The 22,385-nt window shown below is 34.1% G+C and overlaps 1 protein-coding gene across 1 annotated transcript; it reads left to right on the top strand.

Annotated features, from left to right (window-relative positions):
- Positions 1-5,829: 5,829 nt before the first annotated feature.
- Positions 5,830-11,156, top strand: LOC130900096 (cathepsin L-like proteinase). The gene is made up of 4 exons (XM_057810443.1): positions 5,830-6,070; positions 8,025-8,360; positions 9,385-9,667; positions 10,858-11,156. Exons 1-4 carry the CDS (start codon positions 5,990-5,992, stop codon positions 11,103-11,105), a joined length of 948 nt encoding a protein of 315 aa, XP_057666426.1. The 5' UTR covers positions 5,830-5,989; the 3' UTR covers positions 11,106-11,156.
- Positions 11,157-22,385: the final 11,229 nt, after the last annotated feature.

Here is a 22,385-nt window from a genome sequence, read left to right as displayed (position 1 = left end):
TGTAATTAGAGCTATGAAAAAGCTAGGAGGAATCAACCGCAGTTACATCGACGACAACATAAATAACAGGCTGAAAAGAGGCAGAAAACAAAAACAATCATCACTATCAATACTGCAAGTTGCAACTAAACTGAACTGTTAAGACTACACAATTCGCGTAGGTGTCAATTGAAAACACCCCACAAAAATTATAGCATCACTCATTATTTTTTAAATATTTTAAATGTGTTGCCTGTTTTTCGAATTTTATAATTATTACAAATTAAAACACCAATAGATACGCCTTTTGCAACATTTATTTTATGTCAGTTTAATCTAGAGGACAAAAAGTTTGATTTACCAAAACATACAAAATATCAAAAAAATTGTAGAAAGCATCTATACAAAAAAATCAACGGTGCTTAAACTAAAACCAGCCAATGAATTAGTTGCCGCCGCTCGCTCTAATTACAGCTTCCATTCGTCTTGGAAGGCTTCTAAACAAGTTCTGGACGTATCCTTGCGGCATGTTTTCCCAGAAGTTAAAAAGAACATTTTGAAGATCATCTAGTGTTCTTATTGGTGCCGGATGTTGCTGAATTTGCCATCCTAGAAGGTCCCAGACATGCTCTATTGGTTTGGGGTCCGGGCTACGTGCAGGCCAATCTCTTCTAAGTACTGCCGAACCACTCTAGCAGCGTGTGGACGAGCATTATCGTGCATTAGCACAGAATTGTCACCGATATGAGGCACTACATGGGGTTCTAGGATATTGGTTATGTACCTGTCAGCATTTAGTCTTCCATCATTCACTGGTACTAACTCCGTGCGATCCCCGAGAGAAATTCCTCCCAAAACCATGATAGAGCCACCACCAAAGCTTTCAGTTTGACAAAAATTAACCGTTTACCACGTCTCCTATATACTGATACACGCCTATCTGATGAATACAGACAAAATCTTGGACCAATCTTAAATATTCCAATTTGCGTGTTCTCGAGCAAATTCCAATCTTGCTACTCGACGTTATCTGGTAAGACGTGGACCTCTAGCTGGCACTCTGGCTCGTATACCTGCTTCTCTCAGCCTATTTCGAACTGTTTATAGGCTTATTCGGACATAACGAGCAGCCAACAGATCTGTTTGCAGCCTTCGAGCGGTGGTATGCTGTATACCTCAAATAACGATAATCTACTACCGAAGTTACCTTTCCGCGGCCTTGTCCGAGTCTTCTGGTTAGTTGCCCTGTTTCTTGGTAGCGAATAACAACTCTGGATATGGTGCTTTGTTGAACTCTAATTACCCCGGCGACGTATCTTTGACTGCGGTCATCTTGTATGAGCGCGATGATTCTAGCGGCTTCTTCATTCGTCACATGTCTTGTTAAACGTTGAGGCACATCCATTATTAACAAAATAAATTTAAATTTTCACTATACAATAACACAATTTGCTTAGAAAGTTCTCGATCTCAATGCATTCTCCAAGACAGAAATGATTTACTCGAGCATTTTTGCTTCCAAAAAAATTTGTAAGAAATTGTGATATTGTCCCAAAAAAAACTAAAATTAAGTATTAAAAATATCGTGATGCGATAATTTTTGTAGTCTTTATATTATACAATGGGGAAAATAATGAAAGGATAATAGATATGTGTCTTCAAATTACAAAACTCCTTGGTAAATCTGCGTATAGATCTAATGCTTTTGATCTTATTAGAAAGATATAGCAATTATCTAGTTTCAAAAACCTTTTATTTTTCCTAACTGGATGGATACGTGTGTGGAAGACTATTATTTTGTTCCTGGATATTTGTAGCTATGGTGAAATGGTCAGACTTGTTTCCAGAATCTTTATCGTTGTATAAATGCTTGAATATATCACTTTAAAATATCCTAGTACATACAAATGTTCAGTGAGGATTTATTTTATTCGCGAAACGTTTTTTTTTCAACGTGTGATACTTTTAATGTGTGGTAGTTAAATAAAAGAATTAAATGTTGGTTTTATATGTCGACATATTTACGAGGATAATTTGTCTAAATTTTCTAACCACACATTAGGAAATAAATTACTTTTTCGTCCCGTACACTTCACTCTGAGTAAGTACTTGAACGCGACTACGTACGAGATGTGATAAAAAATAGGGTCAAAAATGATTCTATTAAAATAAGAGTGGAATGGGAATTAACCACATTCAAAGTAATACCTGTAGTTACTAAAGCACTTATAGCAATTTCGAATATAACCCGGAGAGAATTTCTGAAAGGTTTCTTTCTGAATGGCTGTCATTTGATCTAATGCCACAACGAATCAGTGTTTCGAATTGTATAAAGACGTTTTCTTTGAGCACAATTAAAGAGCCTGAAGTGCTAAATCTGGTGAGTGAAGCGGATGTAGATAAACAACAGAATTGGATAGTTCATTTTTAAGGTCTTTTTTTCAACATTTCGTGAGGTTTTCAAGCATTTTTTCAACGACAAGATTTCTCTAAAGCGGCTATAGTAGTAGATTAACAACCTAGAAGGGATTCAAAATGAATAACCATGAGACATAATAGTTACTTATTTTGCATGACCAGGGCACTTTTATTTGTTCTGAATCGAAAGGCTTGGATAGCACCAGGTACATAGCTTCTGCTATACAAGGAAAATTTGGGCAAACCAACAAATGAACAGGGTCTTGAACAGCCTTATATGAAATAAATATTTATTGTCCACTTAGCTTCATCTCGTGTTGAGAATGTAAATCCACGTGGGCAAAATTGGCATTAAGCTGATAACTATCCATTATTTATCGAGTCCATTGTCAAGAAGAACCCATCCCTACAGCCACACTTCAAAAATTAATGGAGAAAGCGAACCCTTATCTTTCTTTTTATCTATTGTTAATTAACATAGGGAAGATACATATAAAAAACTGAAGATAATTACAAAAAATTAAAGTTTTTTCAAAATCTCAACTCAATGAAATCATGGGATAATAAAAATAAATTATGAGAGGTAATTAATCAGAAATAAAATTAAATAATTCAATTCACCAACTTGATTTTTAAAAACAATTTAGCAAATTGAGGATTTAATAATCTACTTACCTAATTTAATCTCAGGTAAACAGTTGAAACTGACGACTTGCACAGGTTTCAGGAACAATTTTCTTTTCCAAATACTGGTCCTTGTCTTCTGGGATCTTACTGAGACTGCGCCAATTAAATAACTCAATTCACCAACATGTTTTTTTATAAACAATTTATTGAGCAAACTGAGAATTTAATAATTTAATGTTAAAATTAGTTACACTAATCTGACTGGCGTACTAGACGAATATCAAATTGAATGAATGAACGAAGTATTAGTTTTACAGGCTTCTTTATATATTAGTTCTTATCTATTACAATATTAATTATAAAATTAGATAAATATATTCATAGTTCATTATAGTCAAATTAATAATAAATAATTGAAGACGATACTTTAATGGGGTTGAAGTGGAATCTATAAAACTGACAGACAGACTAAACATAGACAAATTTATTGCAACGATAACTTAATGAGATTCCGTATCCTATCTGTAATATGTAGTTTTACCTTGTCTTCATCAAGTATCATATCGTCTCCCCATTGGTTTATCCATCTAAAAATGTTAAAACGTATGTGTTTTTCAAGCCGATGTCTGTGGGTATGTTTTTTGTATTCTTTGTAATCGTATTTTTAGTGTTTGTATGATCTGCATTGTGAAATCGAGTGCGATTGTTTTTGGTCTTTCATCGTATCATAATGTGCGCAGTGTCCGTTAGTCCGTCTTAAGTTGAATCTGCTGTAGTATTCATTCATATGTCCGTGTCCTTTCATTAACTGTGTCGTTTTCCATATTTTCGATTCCGTACGTTGACTGTCTTTATTAATCCATATGTTTTTCTCCCTATTATATTGTTAACCCTTAGTTTTTACTCTTGTTCTTAAACTTCACGCAGGGAAAGGTAGGTCATATTCCATCATCAGTTTTTCCTCGGGTTCAGGTTTATGCGGGGGACACGATACACAATAAAAATGGATTCAATTCATTTTTCAACGATTGGTGTATGCATGGTTTGAAGATTGTATAGCCTAATGGACAGTTTATATTCAACGTCCAACAGGTACAGTGATATGTGTAATTTTTGGAGCTCGGTGGAAGACATTTTGGTGTTGATTTCAATATCGACCACGTTGAAGTTACTATGAGTAATAAATTTTGTGAATCTACAGTCGATACTATTCATATCATACTATATATTGGATGGATATAATTCCGTCTCATTTATAAGTTTTTTTTTTAATTTCTACAGGTTGTTTTTTCTTTTTGCTATTTCCGTGATTGACCAAAAAGCAGGACATGCTTCAAACCATACGAGAAAGGAAACAACTCAGCCGCTAATACTCATTTTTCTGTATTGGAAAGAATGGATTAAAAAAACAAAATCATTGTACAATCATTTCGAATAATTTACATGTCATTCGAACTAGGGAGTGCAGCTGATTTTTCGCTGGCTCGCGGTTTGGTAATCATTTCTTGACGGTTTTTGGCCCAGAGCTTGCATAACTTGCTCGCAAGTTATTAGTTGTGTTTCTACTCCCTTGGGAGCATTGTTTGTGACCGTTTATTGAAAAAATAATTTACAGTATTTCTAAATGGAACCATATCTCTCGAGGACGCAAATTATAGTGAAAAAATTCAGTAACATACACTAATTTATTTTCAGAAGCAATTCAATTCCATTCGTTTAGTTCTAAGATAATACTTTTCTAAGGTACATAAAGTACTTTCCAATTTTTTAATTCGGAGATAGTTGATTAAGTGGAGTAAAGGTACATTGAACTATTTATATATATTTTCCAGCTACACCATCGTTTTGAACTTTGTTCATTGTTTGTAAACCTTTTAGAAATATACCTTATCAGTTTATTCAGCGTTATCTACACGGTTTTTTATAAAAAAGTAGCCCTGTTGCTATGATATTTAGAAACTATACAATGAGCGGAGCCCTGAAAGTAATTTTTTATACTTATCGTGGTGGTTGAAATAGGTACCGATTTTGACAGAGTTAAAAACAGTTAATAAAATTGCGTGGTATCATATATATCTGGAACCTTTTGCCCTGTCGTACTTTTTTTATAACTTCGTCCATTATTATATTGAATAAAAGGGGGCTCAATGAGTCACCTTGTCTGATGCCTCTATTTACAGGTACAGCATTCGTCAACTTGTTATTAATTCTGGCTTGGACTTGGTTATGGGAATGGTTGTTCTCGATGGTCTGAACTATATTTATCGGGATGTCTCTATTATATAGCAGATGTATAACATCTTCAAGATGGATGCGGTCAAACGCTTTCTGAAGGTCTATGAAACACAGATATGCTGGTTTGTTATATTCTATGGATGTCTCAACTACTTGTCTCATTATGAACACAGCGTCCACGCATGACTTAAAACCTTAATTCTGTTTGTTATTACTTTTGTTTTATATCCTTAGTTATTTTGGCACTTTTTATCTCTTTTTATTATTTGGGGCAACATTCAGGGCGAGGTAATAAGAAATGAAAGATATTAAGGTATTATTTATATAAACTGGGCAAAGTGTTACGAAAATTGAATGCGAGCTGTGAAGAACATTGAAATCAGAGAAACAAATATGAGAGAATAATCGAGGATCATAGACGAAATTGTATGAAGAAATTGGGTCTATTGGATCTAAATAAACTAATCAGAGGTTTTATTTAAACTATCCTGACAAATGAAAACAAAGCGCTTCAGAAAAATTCCAAGTGATACTTAAAATTATGAACATTTCACAACTGCATGCGAATATTGAAAATACCAATCAATCCGTTATCTCTAATCAATAATTAATGAATAATATATTAATTTAAACATTTAATCTATGATTGTGATTTATAAATGGTCTTTTATGTCAATGATTCGACATTGTTTTGTACTAGATCAAGTTGATTGTGCAACAAAATTTTAAAATGCGTTTTTACATACTTTTGGTTAATTTAATAGTAATCACTAGTGCTTCAAATGACTCTGAACAATGGGAACAATTCAAAGTAAGTATTTTTTGTAATACTTTCAAGCAAAATAGAAAGATATACTGCATAGATGTTTTTGATAGTTTAAACCATAAGTACATCTAAATAAATTGAACTGAAATATAGATATTTTGACAGAAAACAACGTGAATAGAAGTAGCTTAATATTTACTTCTGAATAGAAGAGAACTAGAACTTTCCGTGAAACTACACTTAAAATAAACGGTGACAGAAAAACGGGGTGGGCTACAACTCTTGACGAATTTTAATCCGTCGAGATAAGGACGCGTCAACTCGGTATGAGGATGTTTCAGGTGAACGAAAAGGTAGTCCGAGTACATAGTACAACTCGTGGCGGATTCATCAAGAGTATTACCTGGAATTAAGTACCTAATCCACTTTGTAAAGTTGGAAAACCCGAAAATAAGAATTTCTAAATCCTTTAAATTGCATTATAAAATTAGGTAGTAGTAGATTTTATGATAATTCAGCGAGGAAACAAATTGCTTGTAAGTAATGATTTAAAAAACATACATTACAAAAAAGTGGTAAAATTCTTTGTTGCTGCTCATTAGAAGTATGTAAAGCAAAGTGCCATATCGAGGAAGGCAAGTTAGGTTAGGTTAGGTTAGGTTAGGTGAGGTTAGGTTGGGTTCATTTTATAATTAAAATCTCGAGCTGCATGATCCGTCATGAGTTATCTAATCTTCATGACTACCACGATCACGAGTTGGCACATTGTAACACAAGTTAAAATTTTAGGGGTATAAAAATCACGAGTTGGTGTACGCCCAAAACAACAGAAGATTTACAATTGGGTTAATTGGAAAATTTTCCCACAACAGCTTGAGAAGCGAAATTCTTGATATAAGAAAATAGGAAAAATGGAAATTAGATTCAGTAATAATCTAGAAGCATCAGTGGAAAACGTGCCTTAAGAATTATTTTTGAAAAAAAAATTATTTATAATTAAAAATAATTCACTATAGAAAGTCGACAATTGTGCAAAAGACATAGAGATCAGAAAAAGAAAAGACAAAAGTGAAACTATACAAGACTGTATTCTACCTTACTGTACTGTATGGATATATGGATGGGTGGATATACTTGATAGAAACAAAGAAAACAAAATCAACTTATGGGAAAAAAGAAAACTGAAGTTTTGAGCTGTAGTAGACGTAAGATGATCCAGAAATGGCAGGAAGAGCCCAGAGGAGTACAAGTAGACCAAAAAGAAAGATGAAATAAACATCATAAATATCAACTGAATTGACGAATAACTTGATTCAACAAAAATTCCACTCCTGTTTCTCCAGATGTATTGTGGTGCTCTAAATCTAGATTGTATTCTCCAGATTCATTCTTCTTATGGAGACCATCAGCTTGGGAACTGAATTCTTCATCTAGCTAGTTAAGCTATCGAACTGACAAATTTTATGGTGCTTTGCAGCTTCTTTCCATCATCTATACAAAAACTAGATGATACTTAAGCCTGAATTGTACCATTAAAAGACTAATCATTATTTGGACCATCTCCCTGTTGTAGCTTCACAATTCTGATGAAATTTTTACAAGTTTTTGTACAGAAAGGTTCCAGATCAATTAATGGACGCATGGATGCATCTTATTTGACAATTCTATCTGCCTTTTAGTTGTCGATGCGCCCAAACTCCACGCTACCATGTCTTTGCTATGAGTAACCATCGAGATCAGAGCACTCCCAATTCTCAGGAGAACAAATAGACTAAAAAAAAATGAAAGTGTCGAGGAGGCGTATAGAAGAGCTTCTTGAAACAACAGAAAATTTATTTGAAAATCTATCGGTCATTAGATACTATAATGCTATTGGATGTTTCATTACACAGTAAAAAACAATATGGAGTATCCATTCTATTGTATACCATTGTTTGTTAAAAAAATATTATCAGGTTTGTCCAAATCAAAATAACTCTCCAATCGTTATGCTTTATAGATTAAGTTCCCCAGAAATTTTTCATTGAGCGAAGAGGAATTTCGCTTTGGAATTTTCCAAAATAATTTACGCAAAATCGAAGAACATAATGTAAAGTATGAAAAAGGAGAAATATCATATTTTCTCAAAGTAACTAACTTTGCTGATTGGACTTTCGAAGAATACCGATCAATGTTACAAAGTCAACAATCCATGGAACCAAAAGTCAATCCTATTGGTACATTCAAATCAGAATCTGACTTCATTCGACCGGATTCTATCGATTGGAGAGAGAAAGGTGCTGTATTAGACGTTAAACAGCAAGGAAATTGTGGATCAGGATGGGCTTTCAGTACCGTGAGTACAAATATGATGCCAAACTCAATTTGTAATTCTATCTTTTTTCGATTTTCTTTTTTATTTAGTCCAGGGCTTTCCAGCATGTGGTCCGCTAGCCCCCCTAGGGGTCCATCGCCTTTTTCTAGGGGGTGCGTGGACACCTTTGAACAGCAGCTGTGGTTTCCAAGTGTTGATCGGCAGGTAGTTTAAAGCCGGTGGATCTGGTTCCTTTTCTTGTCTTTCTGTAAAACTCTGGAGGTCGCGTGTGTGCGGCTTACTGCGCTCGATGCATAGAAACCTTTTACCATGATCTTCGGACATAGTGTGATCTCAGTCAGTCAGATCTATCCCGCTACCTCGTTTGCTCGCTTTTTGTTCGGCGGGCGGTCCCCCGTTTTTTCTCATTCAATCTTGAACTCTCTTCGACAGTGCACCAATTCCTTTTTGCTTGGTTTATTACTCAGGATCATTGAAGAAGCTAGCAGTGTCTTCATCGCCTCCACAGGAAAGCTCCCGGTTGAATTCACTGATAGAAGAGAACTGCTAAATAAAGAACAGTCACATGAAGCGATTTATTATGGGAGAACTTTTCGATTAGTTGCAGTTTCTTCTTGGAGTTGAGTAACTAAAAAGAGTAAATGCAACGGAAGTTACATAAAAATGGGCTTTATCGAGATAGACGAGGGTAAATCATTGCATGATTTGCGTGCGAGTCAAACAATCAATGAAAACTCACTAAAAGCTTCTTTGTTGGTAAGTTACCGGGTGTCAAAGACAGACAAAGCCATATGTTAACGATATTGTTTCTTGTATGTCTAGCCGCTATTAAACAATATTGTCCAGAGAGGGTTGTTGCTAGTTAAAATTTGTTTCCATTCATCATTAAATCAAAGATTCTTGTCGTGGGGTTATTGAAAAAAATGGCTACAAGGGGTCCATCGCAGATTTTTTCCTGAAAACGAGGTCTACCAGCTAAAAAGCTGGAAAGCCCTGATCTAGTCTCCTGGTATTCATAAATATTTATATTTTTCCACATTTTTAGACAGGTGCTCTCGAAGCTCAGCTCGCTATTCATAACAATTTACGCATTCCTTTGAGTGAGCAAGAATTAGTTTCTTGTGTTGCAGTGAATTATGGGTGCAGTGGTGGTTGGTTGGGTGCAACTCTTCAATACGTACACTCACATGGTCTTAGTTCAAGTGAACAATATCCCTATACCGCTACTGATGGTACTTGCAGGGAAGATTTAACAAATAAAACAATTAACACTATCCAAGGATACGTCATATTAGATAAAGACGAAGAAGCGATAGCTGACGCCGTTGGTAAGTTTTGTTGATAATACATATTATCTTTTGTAGCAAATTCTTCCAGTTTTATTTTATTTCTGCTTTTTTCATCAATAGTTAAAATTAGCAATGCACTTTCTTTGAATATCTTCCTTTCATATTTTTTGTTTCGTTTTTCAGTCCTTTATTTATACAGAAACTATAGACAAATATATTTTACCGAGATGAATGAAGGCCTTTCAGATCTACATAATCTAAATTGTATTCTCCAGCTTCATTACTATCAGCCAACAATTTTGATAATCTTTCTGTATTTATTTATTAGTTTGGACATGTATTTCGACGATTCTTCTAATATGATTATGTTTTGCTTGTCTTTGGCATGATGAATTCTTCCACCACAGCTTAAAATTGTAATCCACCCTTTTGAAAGTGTTGGAGTTCGTTTAATAAATGCATGGGTGTGTCTTATTTACCATTTCATCTGTCTTTCCTTTGTCGTTGACTCTTGAGTCCTTGTCCTCACGCTAGATAAATGTGACAACTAAGTTCCCACTGATTGGAGGTCTTCGCCTTTTACAACAGTTGACGACACTTCAATCACCACATATGTGTTTATATCGGGAGGCTGATCAAGATAAAAAACTGTCGGTAGCTAACCAAATTTTTTACTTTTCAATGTTATCCGGACCGGTGCTAGATCTTAAAAGGTCTTTGGTTAATAAATTGAACACCTTCGTAACCTTCCACGTCTCTTCATTAAACACCGATAAACGGGACCTATACTTTATGTTGGGAGGCTGTCGGTGGTTTCTCATTACCTTTCTAGAGATGATGGCAAGCCCAATCTGCAATTTTAGATATTGTTGGAGGAAGGTTTGAACCTGGGTAGACGTAGTTACCAAAGCAGAATTAAATTCCACATTCTGTATATCTCAATCTTGGACCCTAAAGTTACATAGACTGTTAATTTGACCAAAAAAGTGGGAAACATCTAAAAGGATTAAAGTTAAAACGATTCTATATGCCCAGGAATTTGAATCGATTTATGGATGTTTTTAAGAAAATGCGGATTAAGAATTTCCACTGGTTGACGTTAGTCCTAATAGATGTTTTGTGAAGTTTCGTTGACTGTGTAAAATAGAAGTAGTAGCAGTATGATTCATTAACCTTTTATGAATTATAAATTTTAGTATTAGTTTATAATTAGGTTCAATATTTTTTAGGTAGTGTAGGTCCAGTTTCGGTATACGTTAACGCAAACTATTGGTCACTATATGGAGGCGGTATTTTCGATAACAGTGATTGTAATAATGATTATAATCATGGTGTTCTTATCACTGGTTACGACCAAGAATCTTGGACTATAAAAAACTCTCTTGGTCCAGATTGGGGAGAGAATGGTTACATTAGATTGGTCAGAGGAAAAGACCAATGCGGTATCACCGTGTATCCTATTTATCCTGTACTGTAATTTAGTTTAGTATGTACTGAGAATAAAATTATATGTTATTATCCTTAACAATTATTTACGTCAATGATATTAGGGGTAGAACAAGAGATAATGTTTCCATACTGATCGTTTTCGATTCTAATATTTAATATAGAAGTTTATTATAATTGATCGTGGAATTTTATTCAAATTTACACTTGTAGTTATGTACTAAGTTGGTTTTAGTATTTACACTACAAATACTTACGAATTTGATAACTCATACCAAACTAAGAATATCCTTTTGAAGTTCTCTTCAAATACAAGTTTAGATTTCGAAATTGACGTACAAATAAACATCAATTACCGATTTCCTATAATCTATCACCCAAAGGACATTATTAATAGAGTTTATCCTTGACTGACGGACGATTGAATCCTGACCCTTGTCCAGGATCATGAATGTTGTGTTTGTTTAGTTTAACCAATCCGATGGAAACTGAACATAAATCTAGTCAAATATTAGCCTCATGGATCGGTCAGTTCGTTGTAGGAATGAATAGAAAGCAATTGAGAAATTGCTTTTCAAATTTTCTTTGATGAATGAACATAGATTTGAGCTTGAATTGATTTCACTCGGGAATATTTACATGAGCTATAGAGCCACAGAAAAATGTTTGTATGCAGAGCGACTAAACGGACACGTTTTTTATCAATCGTACAATTTTCATTGGATATTTTTTTATAAAAAGACAAGAATTCGTAGTACGAACTCTTTACTAATATACAGTGAATAATACACTGAAATATTAGCTTTTGCTTAACGGCTTTCTGTTTCTCATTTGTTCTCACTTAAATCTGGGTCATCATTTTCTTAAAGAAGAGTAGCAAATACGGATATCAGCGTTTCTTTCAAACGGAAATTCATACACGTAATAAACAGTCTTCATTTCTATTTCTATTTCTACTAAATATTAAAAAAAAACACTAAAATACTAATTTGAAAAGTCTTCAGACATTACGATTGACATAACTGATGATAAAAATGTTTTATACATCATTCACTTTCTTAGATATTTACCACGATCGAATATCTTGATGCGCAACAATATGCAGTTGAAGATGGTTACACCAACCAATGGTTAGTTGGTACACATGATGACTGTGTGCCACTCATTCTCGACACCAAGAAAGGATACAAAAAAATTTAAACTGTACTTTCAACTTCCCTAGTTTCTGGCAGTGGAGTTTCCACACGACATTAGTGCGGCAACAAACAAGAAAATAGTCATCAGACCTTTATTCTACAAGAATTATTTCATAGAGATTAGAAGAATCGAGAAAAGAAGAAAAATAAATTGGTAAAAGAAAATTTTGAGCTTAAGTAAGACTGAACACAACGTTTACATAACCACTACAACAAGCTATCGTCTTCAGAGACTGAAGGTAAACTGTTTTCACACTCTGAAGACGATAACTTCCAGAAATTCTAGCTTAGCTCAAGTCAGATTCAGATGAAAAGGAAATGGTGTTTGATACACTCAATATATCCAATGCCTTGATAGGATGTATAGCCCCAGACTCTGTGTTTATTTTCTGTGGTATGCTGTTTTTGATTGACACACACATATATTAAGTCTCTCACGTGTGGGCTCTGGCCACATTATTATTCTGCAGGGCCACAGTATAAGCGTAATAATTAGCACAAAAGTTTTTTATTTATAACATTTGGGTGAATTATGCGTTAAAACAAAATGGTTTCCCTTATTTATTCAATGTCCTTCACAAGATGAACAAAATCAATAAACAATGTCATGTTAAAGTCATGAAAGTGTTAATTTGACCTGAAAATACGATGTATTCGGAAGCGGTAGAGATGTGGTACAATCATGGGCGCTAGTCTTTGGAGGATGGTAAAGAGGTAACACAATAATCAAAACATGATAACTACTTGATGTTACTATAGAATATATACAAAGTATACGAACAAAGCAAAATATACAAGTAAGTAAGGAATAGAAAGTGTAGTAGGAAGTAGATGGATGTAGTTATGTTGGTTTTACCTATAACGTGTACCAGGTATATCGGGATTAAGTTAATTGCATGCTATTAGGGCATTGAGAAGGTTATAGGAGAAAAAAAATCCCAAACGACGACAACTTTCGAATTTCCGGGGTTGAAGGATTATTGTTCAATCGAGGAAGTTGTTCGTGTACACCTGACGTGATAGCCACATAATATTAAATACTTCAGAACCGACCACCGGTAAGAATATTTGTTTTCAATTAGCTTTTTTGCCTTTACAAGATTTTCTTATGGTTCATCACAAGATACTTCTCCAATTGTCCAAGTTAATGCAAAGCTAACGTTCAAACTGAACCGAGGAAATATTTCTTTTCTTTAAAAAGTAACGGTTTTTAAAAAATTAGTCTGTAATGGTCTTGGCATTGATTTGCCCTACATTGAGCTATTAAATTCAATTCAAAACTTTGCGCACTTGTCAAAAACTCACGTGAAATAATGTGGAGCTTGTGGACGAACTACGTAAGCGCGCAGTAACAACCTTAAAATATCTATATGTAACCATAAACACATCTGTACATATAATAAAATGTCATAGAAAAATTTTATCTTCAGAAATTTTATTCTTATGTCGCTTATTCTTTTGCTGAATACAATAAATATCTACACTATCGTAATGAACCAAATTAGTATACTGTGTGTCGTAGTGGGACTTTTACCCCAGCTCTAATTTAATTCACCTCATTGACATAATAATCAGAAACGGTTAATTGAGCACACGGTATGAATTTAAATTGCCTTATAAGAGCTGGGCCTTTCCACTATATAAACATCCAACTCGCATGTACTTACACTGTTAAAATCTTCGTTATTTAGTATTAGTAAAATTTTTTCATGGCGTACAAATTTCATTCGCTGAATGTAGACTTTAAAACTATTGATATTATGACAAGAACAGATAAACTTCTGTGGAATAATGTGGAAAAGAAAATAAAAAATAATTTTTTCACGTTTACGGATACAATATCTCGAAACATACGAAAACGGATTGGAATACTCAACTAATGCTGGAAATGAGGAAGAAACTTGAGAACGTCTGGGGCGTGTTTGGGGTATAACACTGTACAGACGTGATCCAACAAGATCGAAACCGGTTGATAGATTAAACATTTCTCCTTAAGAGATATGATCGTCAAAAAAGTCGGTTATCATCATGTACTTCGGAGGATATATTTGTTTCGGCATTCACAAATTCAGATTCTTTTTTAAGACTTTTTATTTAGTTTATAGTTATGATGAGGAACAATAATTGAGTTAATGCTGGAAATGAGGATGAAACTTGAGAACGTTTTGTTCGTGTATAAGAATGTACTGACGAGATCCAACAAGATTGAAACCGGTTGATAGATTATATCTCTCTCCTTAAGAGATACGATCGTCAAAAACGTCGGTTAGCATTTTAGTTTATAGTAATGATGATAAAAAAATAAAGGAGTTAAAAGAGGACATATTTTGAACATGTTTTTTGATTACTATTCTCAAAAATTGTAATAAATGTTCTCCGATAGCTTGGAAAATAGAATAAAGAGCCTTTTTTACATAATATTGCTGTTTCTTCAATTTTCCTGTGCTAATACATCATGAATATTATTAGTTTGAAGTGTACATTGATAATTTAACTTTTTTATGAGAGAATTATTAATGTTTTGAGTTGATTACTGTAATAAAAACATAACCTTACAATGACAATCGTTTTTATATTCGTGAGCTATTCCAAGATCAAGTAAGTTGACATACCAAACTCTGTCAAAAGCTTTCGATATGTCCAGTGCGATTGCTTTCAATTTCCCACCAGTAACAGATGGACTTTTAATAAAAAAACAGAATCGCTTTCCAAATAAGAATTTATTTCAAGCATTTTTGAATTCTTATAATGAATTTGCCGATTTATTGCTGTAACTATCGATGACTTGATGACATTCTTCTACATATTGAGATGTCTGTCCTATGTAAACATTGTCAGAATTATTACATATTTATCATATTTTAATCATCGTAATTTTCATTTTCATTTATATGATTTCTAATACAGTTTTAACATTGTATTTTGCGGTAAATCTCAGACAATTAATTTACAAAATTCATTATCTGTACACGTGTGATCTAAAGATAAAGAAATTAATTTTCATAACATGTACGTACTGAATGTCATACGTAATCAATTCTCATCTTAATTTTTGTCTCGTTGAAAAATTATCTTTTGTTAAATTATATATTTTTTATCATTTTTGATAAGAGAAAATATTGAACAAAACTAATTGAGATTTTTTTGTGACAAACTTTTCTCTATCTATGGATGCAAACGATACATCGATGTTTTTCAAACATCGATATATAGTTCATAAACATCGATGTTTTAATATCGATTTCGGAGACTGAAGCGTCGATGTAACATCGTTATTCATGAACGATGTTTATGAATGTTATTAGCTACACACCCAAATATATATATATCTCATAGTCATGAATTACATAAACAATTACTCGTGAGTAAGAAACGAGCGCAAATGAGTATTGGAAAAAGGCGATAATAAGGAAAGTAACACCATAAAATTTTGATGAAATAAATCAAAAAGCAGTTCCTGTCACCAAATGCTACTTCTATACAGAGAAATGCGTTGGAGATGTGAGATGATATGGAGGGATTCTTTCCTAGGCGCCATAATTTGGCTATGACCTATTCGTGGCAGCTTGTGTACCCAGTGAGCGGTTATTCTGGAGCTACTATCACCAAGAAGATAAACCGCTTACTGGGTACCAGATTGTCAAAACTATTTTTAAATTATGTGTTAAAAAAAATCAATACATACTTGTTTTCAGTTAAAGTTAAATAATTTTTTTATGTGAAGAGGTTGAACTCCAGTCGAGTAGGTCTTGCAAATACTGCTCTAGGTTTTATTATGCTGAACAGCTCGGAAGAGCATTTGCCGTAGTAGTATCGGTAAAAAAAGTCATGGAGGCGACTTTTCTCCTACGCTCTAAGCTGTTTTTGGTAAATTCTGGATTACCTATAAATCGAATTGCTCTCTTTTGGATTGAGTCTAGGGGCTAGCTCCAAATATAATAGCAATAAAGATAGACGAATTTGTACCTTGTAGAGGATTGGTAGCTGTTGCCTAACCTAACCTCAACACCTGACAGGCGAATTTGAGAAGCTGGTGATATTTTACGTAGAGACAGGACCAAATCCTAGTCTAAAACTAGCTGCCTGGGACTTTATTGCATTAAAATCACCTCTCTCCAGATTTTTTTTAAGATTTTTATGGTGGTGATCTGTTGCTGCCTACAAATTTGGGTGTTGAACGACGACACCAGTGTGCTATCGTCGGCGGAGCTAAAGATCGGGTTTGTAGTTTTGTCAGATGCATCCCAGGGTAACGGCAGTATTGACCTCAAACCTCTCTGAGGTGTGTCCATTACGATCTTAATTTATTTAACTTGCCAAACTCTGTCAAAAGCTTTCGTCAGCAAATTAACTTTGATGATCCAAGCAAAAAACATAAATATAATCAACCGGGCACTCAGAACCTCTGCAAAGGACCACATTTCGTCATTTTTATCTGTGTTACAGCAAATAATCACACAAAGTTTCTTCTTCTGAATATTCTGACTCATCAAAGGATCTAAAAGTCTGCGTGGAAAAAATATGAAAATTGGTCAATTATAAACAAAAATTAATTCATGCGCTAGTTAAAAAATAAAAATGCGCGTTCCAATGCACGTTTCTTTCAAATACCTGATAATTTTCCCAAACAAATTCCGAACACGCTATAAACAACTATTGTAACTAACGTATAATTATAGTTATTTGGATCGTATTTCACGATTAAAGCGTTTTAGAATATTTAATTATTCACAATATATCATGGAGTGTCGGGGCGTTCGACCGTATCGGGCATATCACTACGATGTAGATAAAAAGAAGAATTCTATATGTACTTAGGAATCAAGAATCAAAGGGCCAGGTGTATATTAATAATAATTGCGTTTGGTATTCACACTGTGTAAAAGAAAAAAAAATCATTTAAGAATACGGGGTAATATTTGCAATTAGAGAATATAGAGACAAAACGTTAGAATACGAATTCCATGAAAATTCAAAGTTTGCAACAATTGTATTGAAATTTCCTTAAAACATCAAGTTTTATTTTTATTTTCATTAGTTTCATTTCAACAACACACTATCAAAGAATTTTCTCACCAATGCGATTGTAGTCTTCGTCTCCTAACCTAACCTAACTTAATCTAGCCTAACCTAACCTAAACTAACCTAACCTAAACCTAACCTAACCTAACCATTCTTAAAGTAAAAGGCTTTTAGGTGGGAAATTCAAAATTTTTCAATTATTTTGAACCTAATACCAAACTCATTCCTAGAAAAAAATCAATTTTTGTTCAATATTTTATATAATATTGAACATTTGCTCATTTTGGAAAATCTTAGATGCTGCTGATTCTTTTTGTCTTAATGATAATAATGATACGAAAGTTCGTATGTTTGCTGATCTCTAGTGCTCAATCCAGCAGATCAAATTTTCTTGTGGGATTCGACACGCGTTCGATGCACGTGCGCTCCTCGCACCTCACCGTTTCATTAGTGGTGGATTTACTAACGGACTGAGCAGGCTGTAGTCTAGGACGGCAGGTTTCAAGTTGCCGCAAATTTTGTTCAAAAATTGTTTATGTTGTCATGTTCTAAGGAAAAAAACTAGTTTCTAGGAAAAAATATGATGATTTAGAAACAAATTGCGTCCACTTTTAAAGCTTCTTTTATTTTAAAATAATTTAAATCATTACAAAGTCTGTCTTTGTTACTTAAAAAACAGAATTTAGAAAACTTTTATCCAAAGTTTGATATAGCAGTTCGTGTCCACCAGCGACGAATTGTTCAAATGATAAAAAGCTTTTTGTGCTCGAAAAGAATGAAGAACCTATCTACGATCGACTTGTTGTGAAAAAAAATTATATGCTTCAGCTCTTCTATGCATAGAGACAGACCTAAAGAACAAAATTTCCTATAAAATCATAATCATAAACCCATGCGTAGCCTTTGTGGGTGTTGGGTGTGTGTGTGTTCATATTCATAAACTAATTTCAGTTTCTCGCATCTATTTATAGTTTTTTTCATAGCTTTTTTTCATGATACTTCCTTCAGTGCCGGTTTTAGCACAATCAGCCCCCTGGGTGAAATTTCTACAGCACCTCTCAACTGCTCTTCAAATCTATACTGGAAATAAAATAATGTCGAAATTGAATATGGATCCAATTTAACCTTGAATAACTTTTGAAGGAGTGGATATATTAAAAAATTATTAGGAAGCTTTAGATTACATCTAGACAATTCCAAAATCTCGTCACAATCATGTATCACAAAATTTCAAATTCCGAAAAAACTTTGTTCTCATGTCATTGGAATGGGAAATGGGAATTTGCTATTCGGTAGCTATTAAAATTGATCTTAAGAGCTCTAGTTTTCGTCATTTCCAATAACATTAACAATATAATCAAGAAAACAGTCTTGTGCTTATCTTTAGTTGCGTATTCCCGTCCTTCCTACCCAACTCTCTTTTCGAAAATTTATGTTAAAAAGAAATAGATAATGTGTTCCTCTATAATAGAATATGCCCGTTAAAATGAGCTGCATGTCGTAAAACGATTGGATAATACATTTCATTCTATTGTTGCCAAGATAACGAATTATTCGAGTTTTGGGAATTTTCGGAAAAGTAAGCCTCGTTCAAATATTTCGCCAGCTGCGTCCCTTTAAGCCTGGCGCTCTGGGTGATCGCCCTACCCCGTCTTACCCAATCGCCGCTTCTAGGCGTCCTCTATTGCTCTCTATTCTATAAAGGTATCCAAACAATTTAAGCGAATGTTGCCCAACAACTGAGACTGATCTTGGTTTACAGTTGTTTGTCTCTAATGCGTCCGAGTCGGGTGGTGCTTACTTTTTTACTGGGGATCATCAGACCACAGATTCTTCAGTCACCTGAGGTTACCTTATTCAGTTTAGCGAGATTTTAAAGCGTCCGCAGGTCCCCGCGGAGCTTGTCGTCTGCCGCAAAGATGTTAACTTGACGAAGCCAAAAACCTGGTTGATATTTTTGTCTGGTCAAAAGAATTTAAAATATTTATTGGCCACAATCATCTAACAATTTGCTTTTTCTTCCAATTGGTCATCGAAATCTAGCATTGCATTTGAATGACCCAAAGCAAAAGGGTCCGAGTCCATTTTCGTATTGCCCCTCTTTAGAATAAAATTGCTTGGGATCTAAGCTGTTGTTTTTCAATTGTTCAAGTCACAAGTTCTACATTCAATTCTACTTTCATCATTTGGGTTCTTGTTCGATCTCTTTTGGTGACAGCTCTGAATCTACGTAAGTACTTCATTTCAGCTACTTTAATTTTGCTTTTGAATGAGTTTGTGAGTACCCAGATTTCGCTACCGTGTATAAGGTCGAAATTTTGTTTCATAGATGTTCAGTGTAGTGATTTTTTTTATTTCTTTTATTCCCAATGTTCCACATTACTATGTATTTTGGTTTTATCCATATTAATATTTATGCTCCTCATTTTGAATGCCTATTTCCAAATATATTCAGATTCAAATGGCCATTTTATCGAATTATGGGAATCTGTCTTTAAGCTTTTACAAGGTGTCGATGCAGGTGTAGAGGTAGTTTCCAGGCTCTAGAAGTCACTCATATATTCATAAAAAACAAAAGGGGATCTTTCGATGCTTCTGAAGAAGCTGGCAAAACAGACGCATTTACAAGAGGAAGAACCTAAAGGCGAAAGTTGCGACCAATTTTATATCCACTTGTTCTGGCGGATGATCTACAAGAAGAATGTCTTCTTTCAAAATAATTTTTACGTGTGAAAACACAATAAGTTTAAGACAACTTAACCTATTCATTAAGGAAAAGGATTTAAAGGAAGCATTTTTATATTTAGAAATAGCATTACGCATTTTTCTGTGCACTTCATTAAAGAATTGCAGTGCAGAACGTCCGTTATCCGTTCTTAAGAAAATAAAAAGTTATCTACGTCCAGTGGAGCAGTTTAGACATCCTTAAGACAGAAGCTGATTTAACAGTACCTATCTATAAATTATAACATTGACGAATTTGTTAATCAATTTGTGTATGGCGAAAAAATATTTAATAAATAGTTTTGTATGGTCTTTCCTCATTATTAAACGATTTTTTATTTCCCCTAATTTATGGGGCGGCAAACCTAATCGGCACCGGGCGTCAAATTTTAAAATACGTCACTGCGTATGGCGCAGATTTCCACAAATAAATAAGTACGACCATTAAAACATTTTCTACCCAGTTCACAACTGTCCCTCCACGATAGGGGTGAATTTCTTGAAGACATTAAAGGATTTATTAATATTAACTCTTGTATATTGTCTGCAATATACAATAATGCCGTTGTGGATGTTCCAATGTCCAAGCTATGCGCCGATGTCAATGATACTTCCCTTAGAATTCATCTAGCTTTTAAATTAGCTTCACAGATTCTCCTTCTTATTGTTGAGATCAATACAGAAACACCTCTAGCATTAAAATGTCTTCTTCTAATGATGATTTCAATAATCAATTTCAAATCGATCAATTCATTTCCCAATAGACGGATAGTTAGAAATATCCTAAACTTTCTAAACTTTTTTAACTTCCTAAACTTTGTTTTTCGTTCTTTCGATAAATTTTATCACCTCAGTCGTTCCCCCTTTTTGTTTAAATTTGATTTAAGCTTTTTTTCTTCGTACCTATCTTTCAATTAGAGGTTTGCATTTCTACAGTATGCAGAAACAGTTTGCCGCAGATATCTTCAACCAAATTAATATTTCAACTACACAGCTTCTCCATCATTCATCTGAGCGCAGTTAAGGTGAATTCACCGGAGATTAAAGTTCATTACTAAATCCAACATTCCCTAATTTCGGGATATCATTATTAAATATGAATCATTCACTGCATGTCCGGCATCTCAACCACACTAAGTAATGAATCAGTCTCAGTAGACAGTAGAATATATCATTGATACACACCGTCCGAATTTACGTATTGATGACGGTAAAGTCCGGCGACTAGGTGACCACGAAGAAGGCATTACCGGCACCTTCTTCAGCTAACCAATCGTACTCTAGTGATTTGTCACCTATCTTGTCTAAAGTCCTGCCTACAGCAGAAATTGTGTTTCTACTGGTAAAAGCAGGGCGCAGCCGTAACAAGCGAGACCGCCTTTCACTATGATGTTTCCAAATAATATACTGAACCATGTTGCCAGATATTCAGTGCGAAATTTACTTATAGTTTTGAGAATGAAGTTCAAAATAAAAATCTACTAGATTGATCTATTGTTTATAATAAACTTTTCAAAAATAGAAAATTATCCAAAAAGAATATACGTAAATCCCATTCTCATTTAAATTTTCAGTTAATTAACTTACTACCTAGTAAGTACGAGGGTTCTTTGAAAAGTTAATAGTTACCGTCTTTCTCTTTGAAATAGGAGTTTACCTATGCGGTAACATCTTCGTCTGATAAAAATCTCACTCGTACAAGTGAAGCTTTGAAGTTAGGATATAGGAGAAAGTCGCTAGAGGCCAAATCTGGTGAATGCGTAGGGTGGTTCAATGCAACTCTTGCGTTTTCCTAATCGAGAAGCTTTTTCTTTAAATGCAGTCGCTTTTTTGCAATTTCTCGCTTTGCCTTATCAACTAAGGATGCATAATACACTCTTGTTATTGGTTTACATTTTTGAAGATAGTAGATGTCATGATTATTTCAAAAAACGATCGTCATAACTTTTCCAGTTGATGAAACAGTGTAGGCTTGTTCGTAGTAGGTTCGCCCTCTGCAATCCACTATTTTAACTGTTTCATCGCTTCAGATTTCATCTTTTGGTTCAAAGTAAGATACATATACATAACTTTTCAATCAGTTTCTCTATCTCTCTAACTTCAATCCGATAGTTCTCCAGTAGATTTTGTCGCTGGTTGCTCTAGTTTTTGGCTATCTAGAAAGCTCGTAGTAAGCTTCCAAAATGTCTCAAATTTTTGGGAGAATCTCTCAAGGCGTCCGCAAAGATATTCCCTACAGGTGAAAGTCGGAAACTTTTCACTTAACCCTTTAACAACAAGTTATTCCTAAATTTCAATAATACCTGGGAGTCAAGAAATGAATGTATGGAATTAATATTCACACTGATATAATTCTAATATAATTTTGT

This window comes from Diorhabda carinulata, chromosome 12 (assembly GCF_026250575.1).
Source record: "Diorhabda carinulata isolate Delta chromosome 12, icDioCari1.1, whole genome shotgun sequence".
NCBI lineage: Eukaryota > Metazoa > Arthropoda > Insecta > Coleoptera > Chrysomelidae > Diorhabda > Diorhabda carinulata.
Note: the sequence above shows the minus strand (reverse complement) of the source record. Positions and strands in the feature narration are given on the sequence as shown.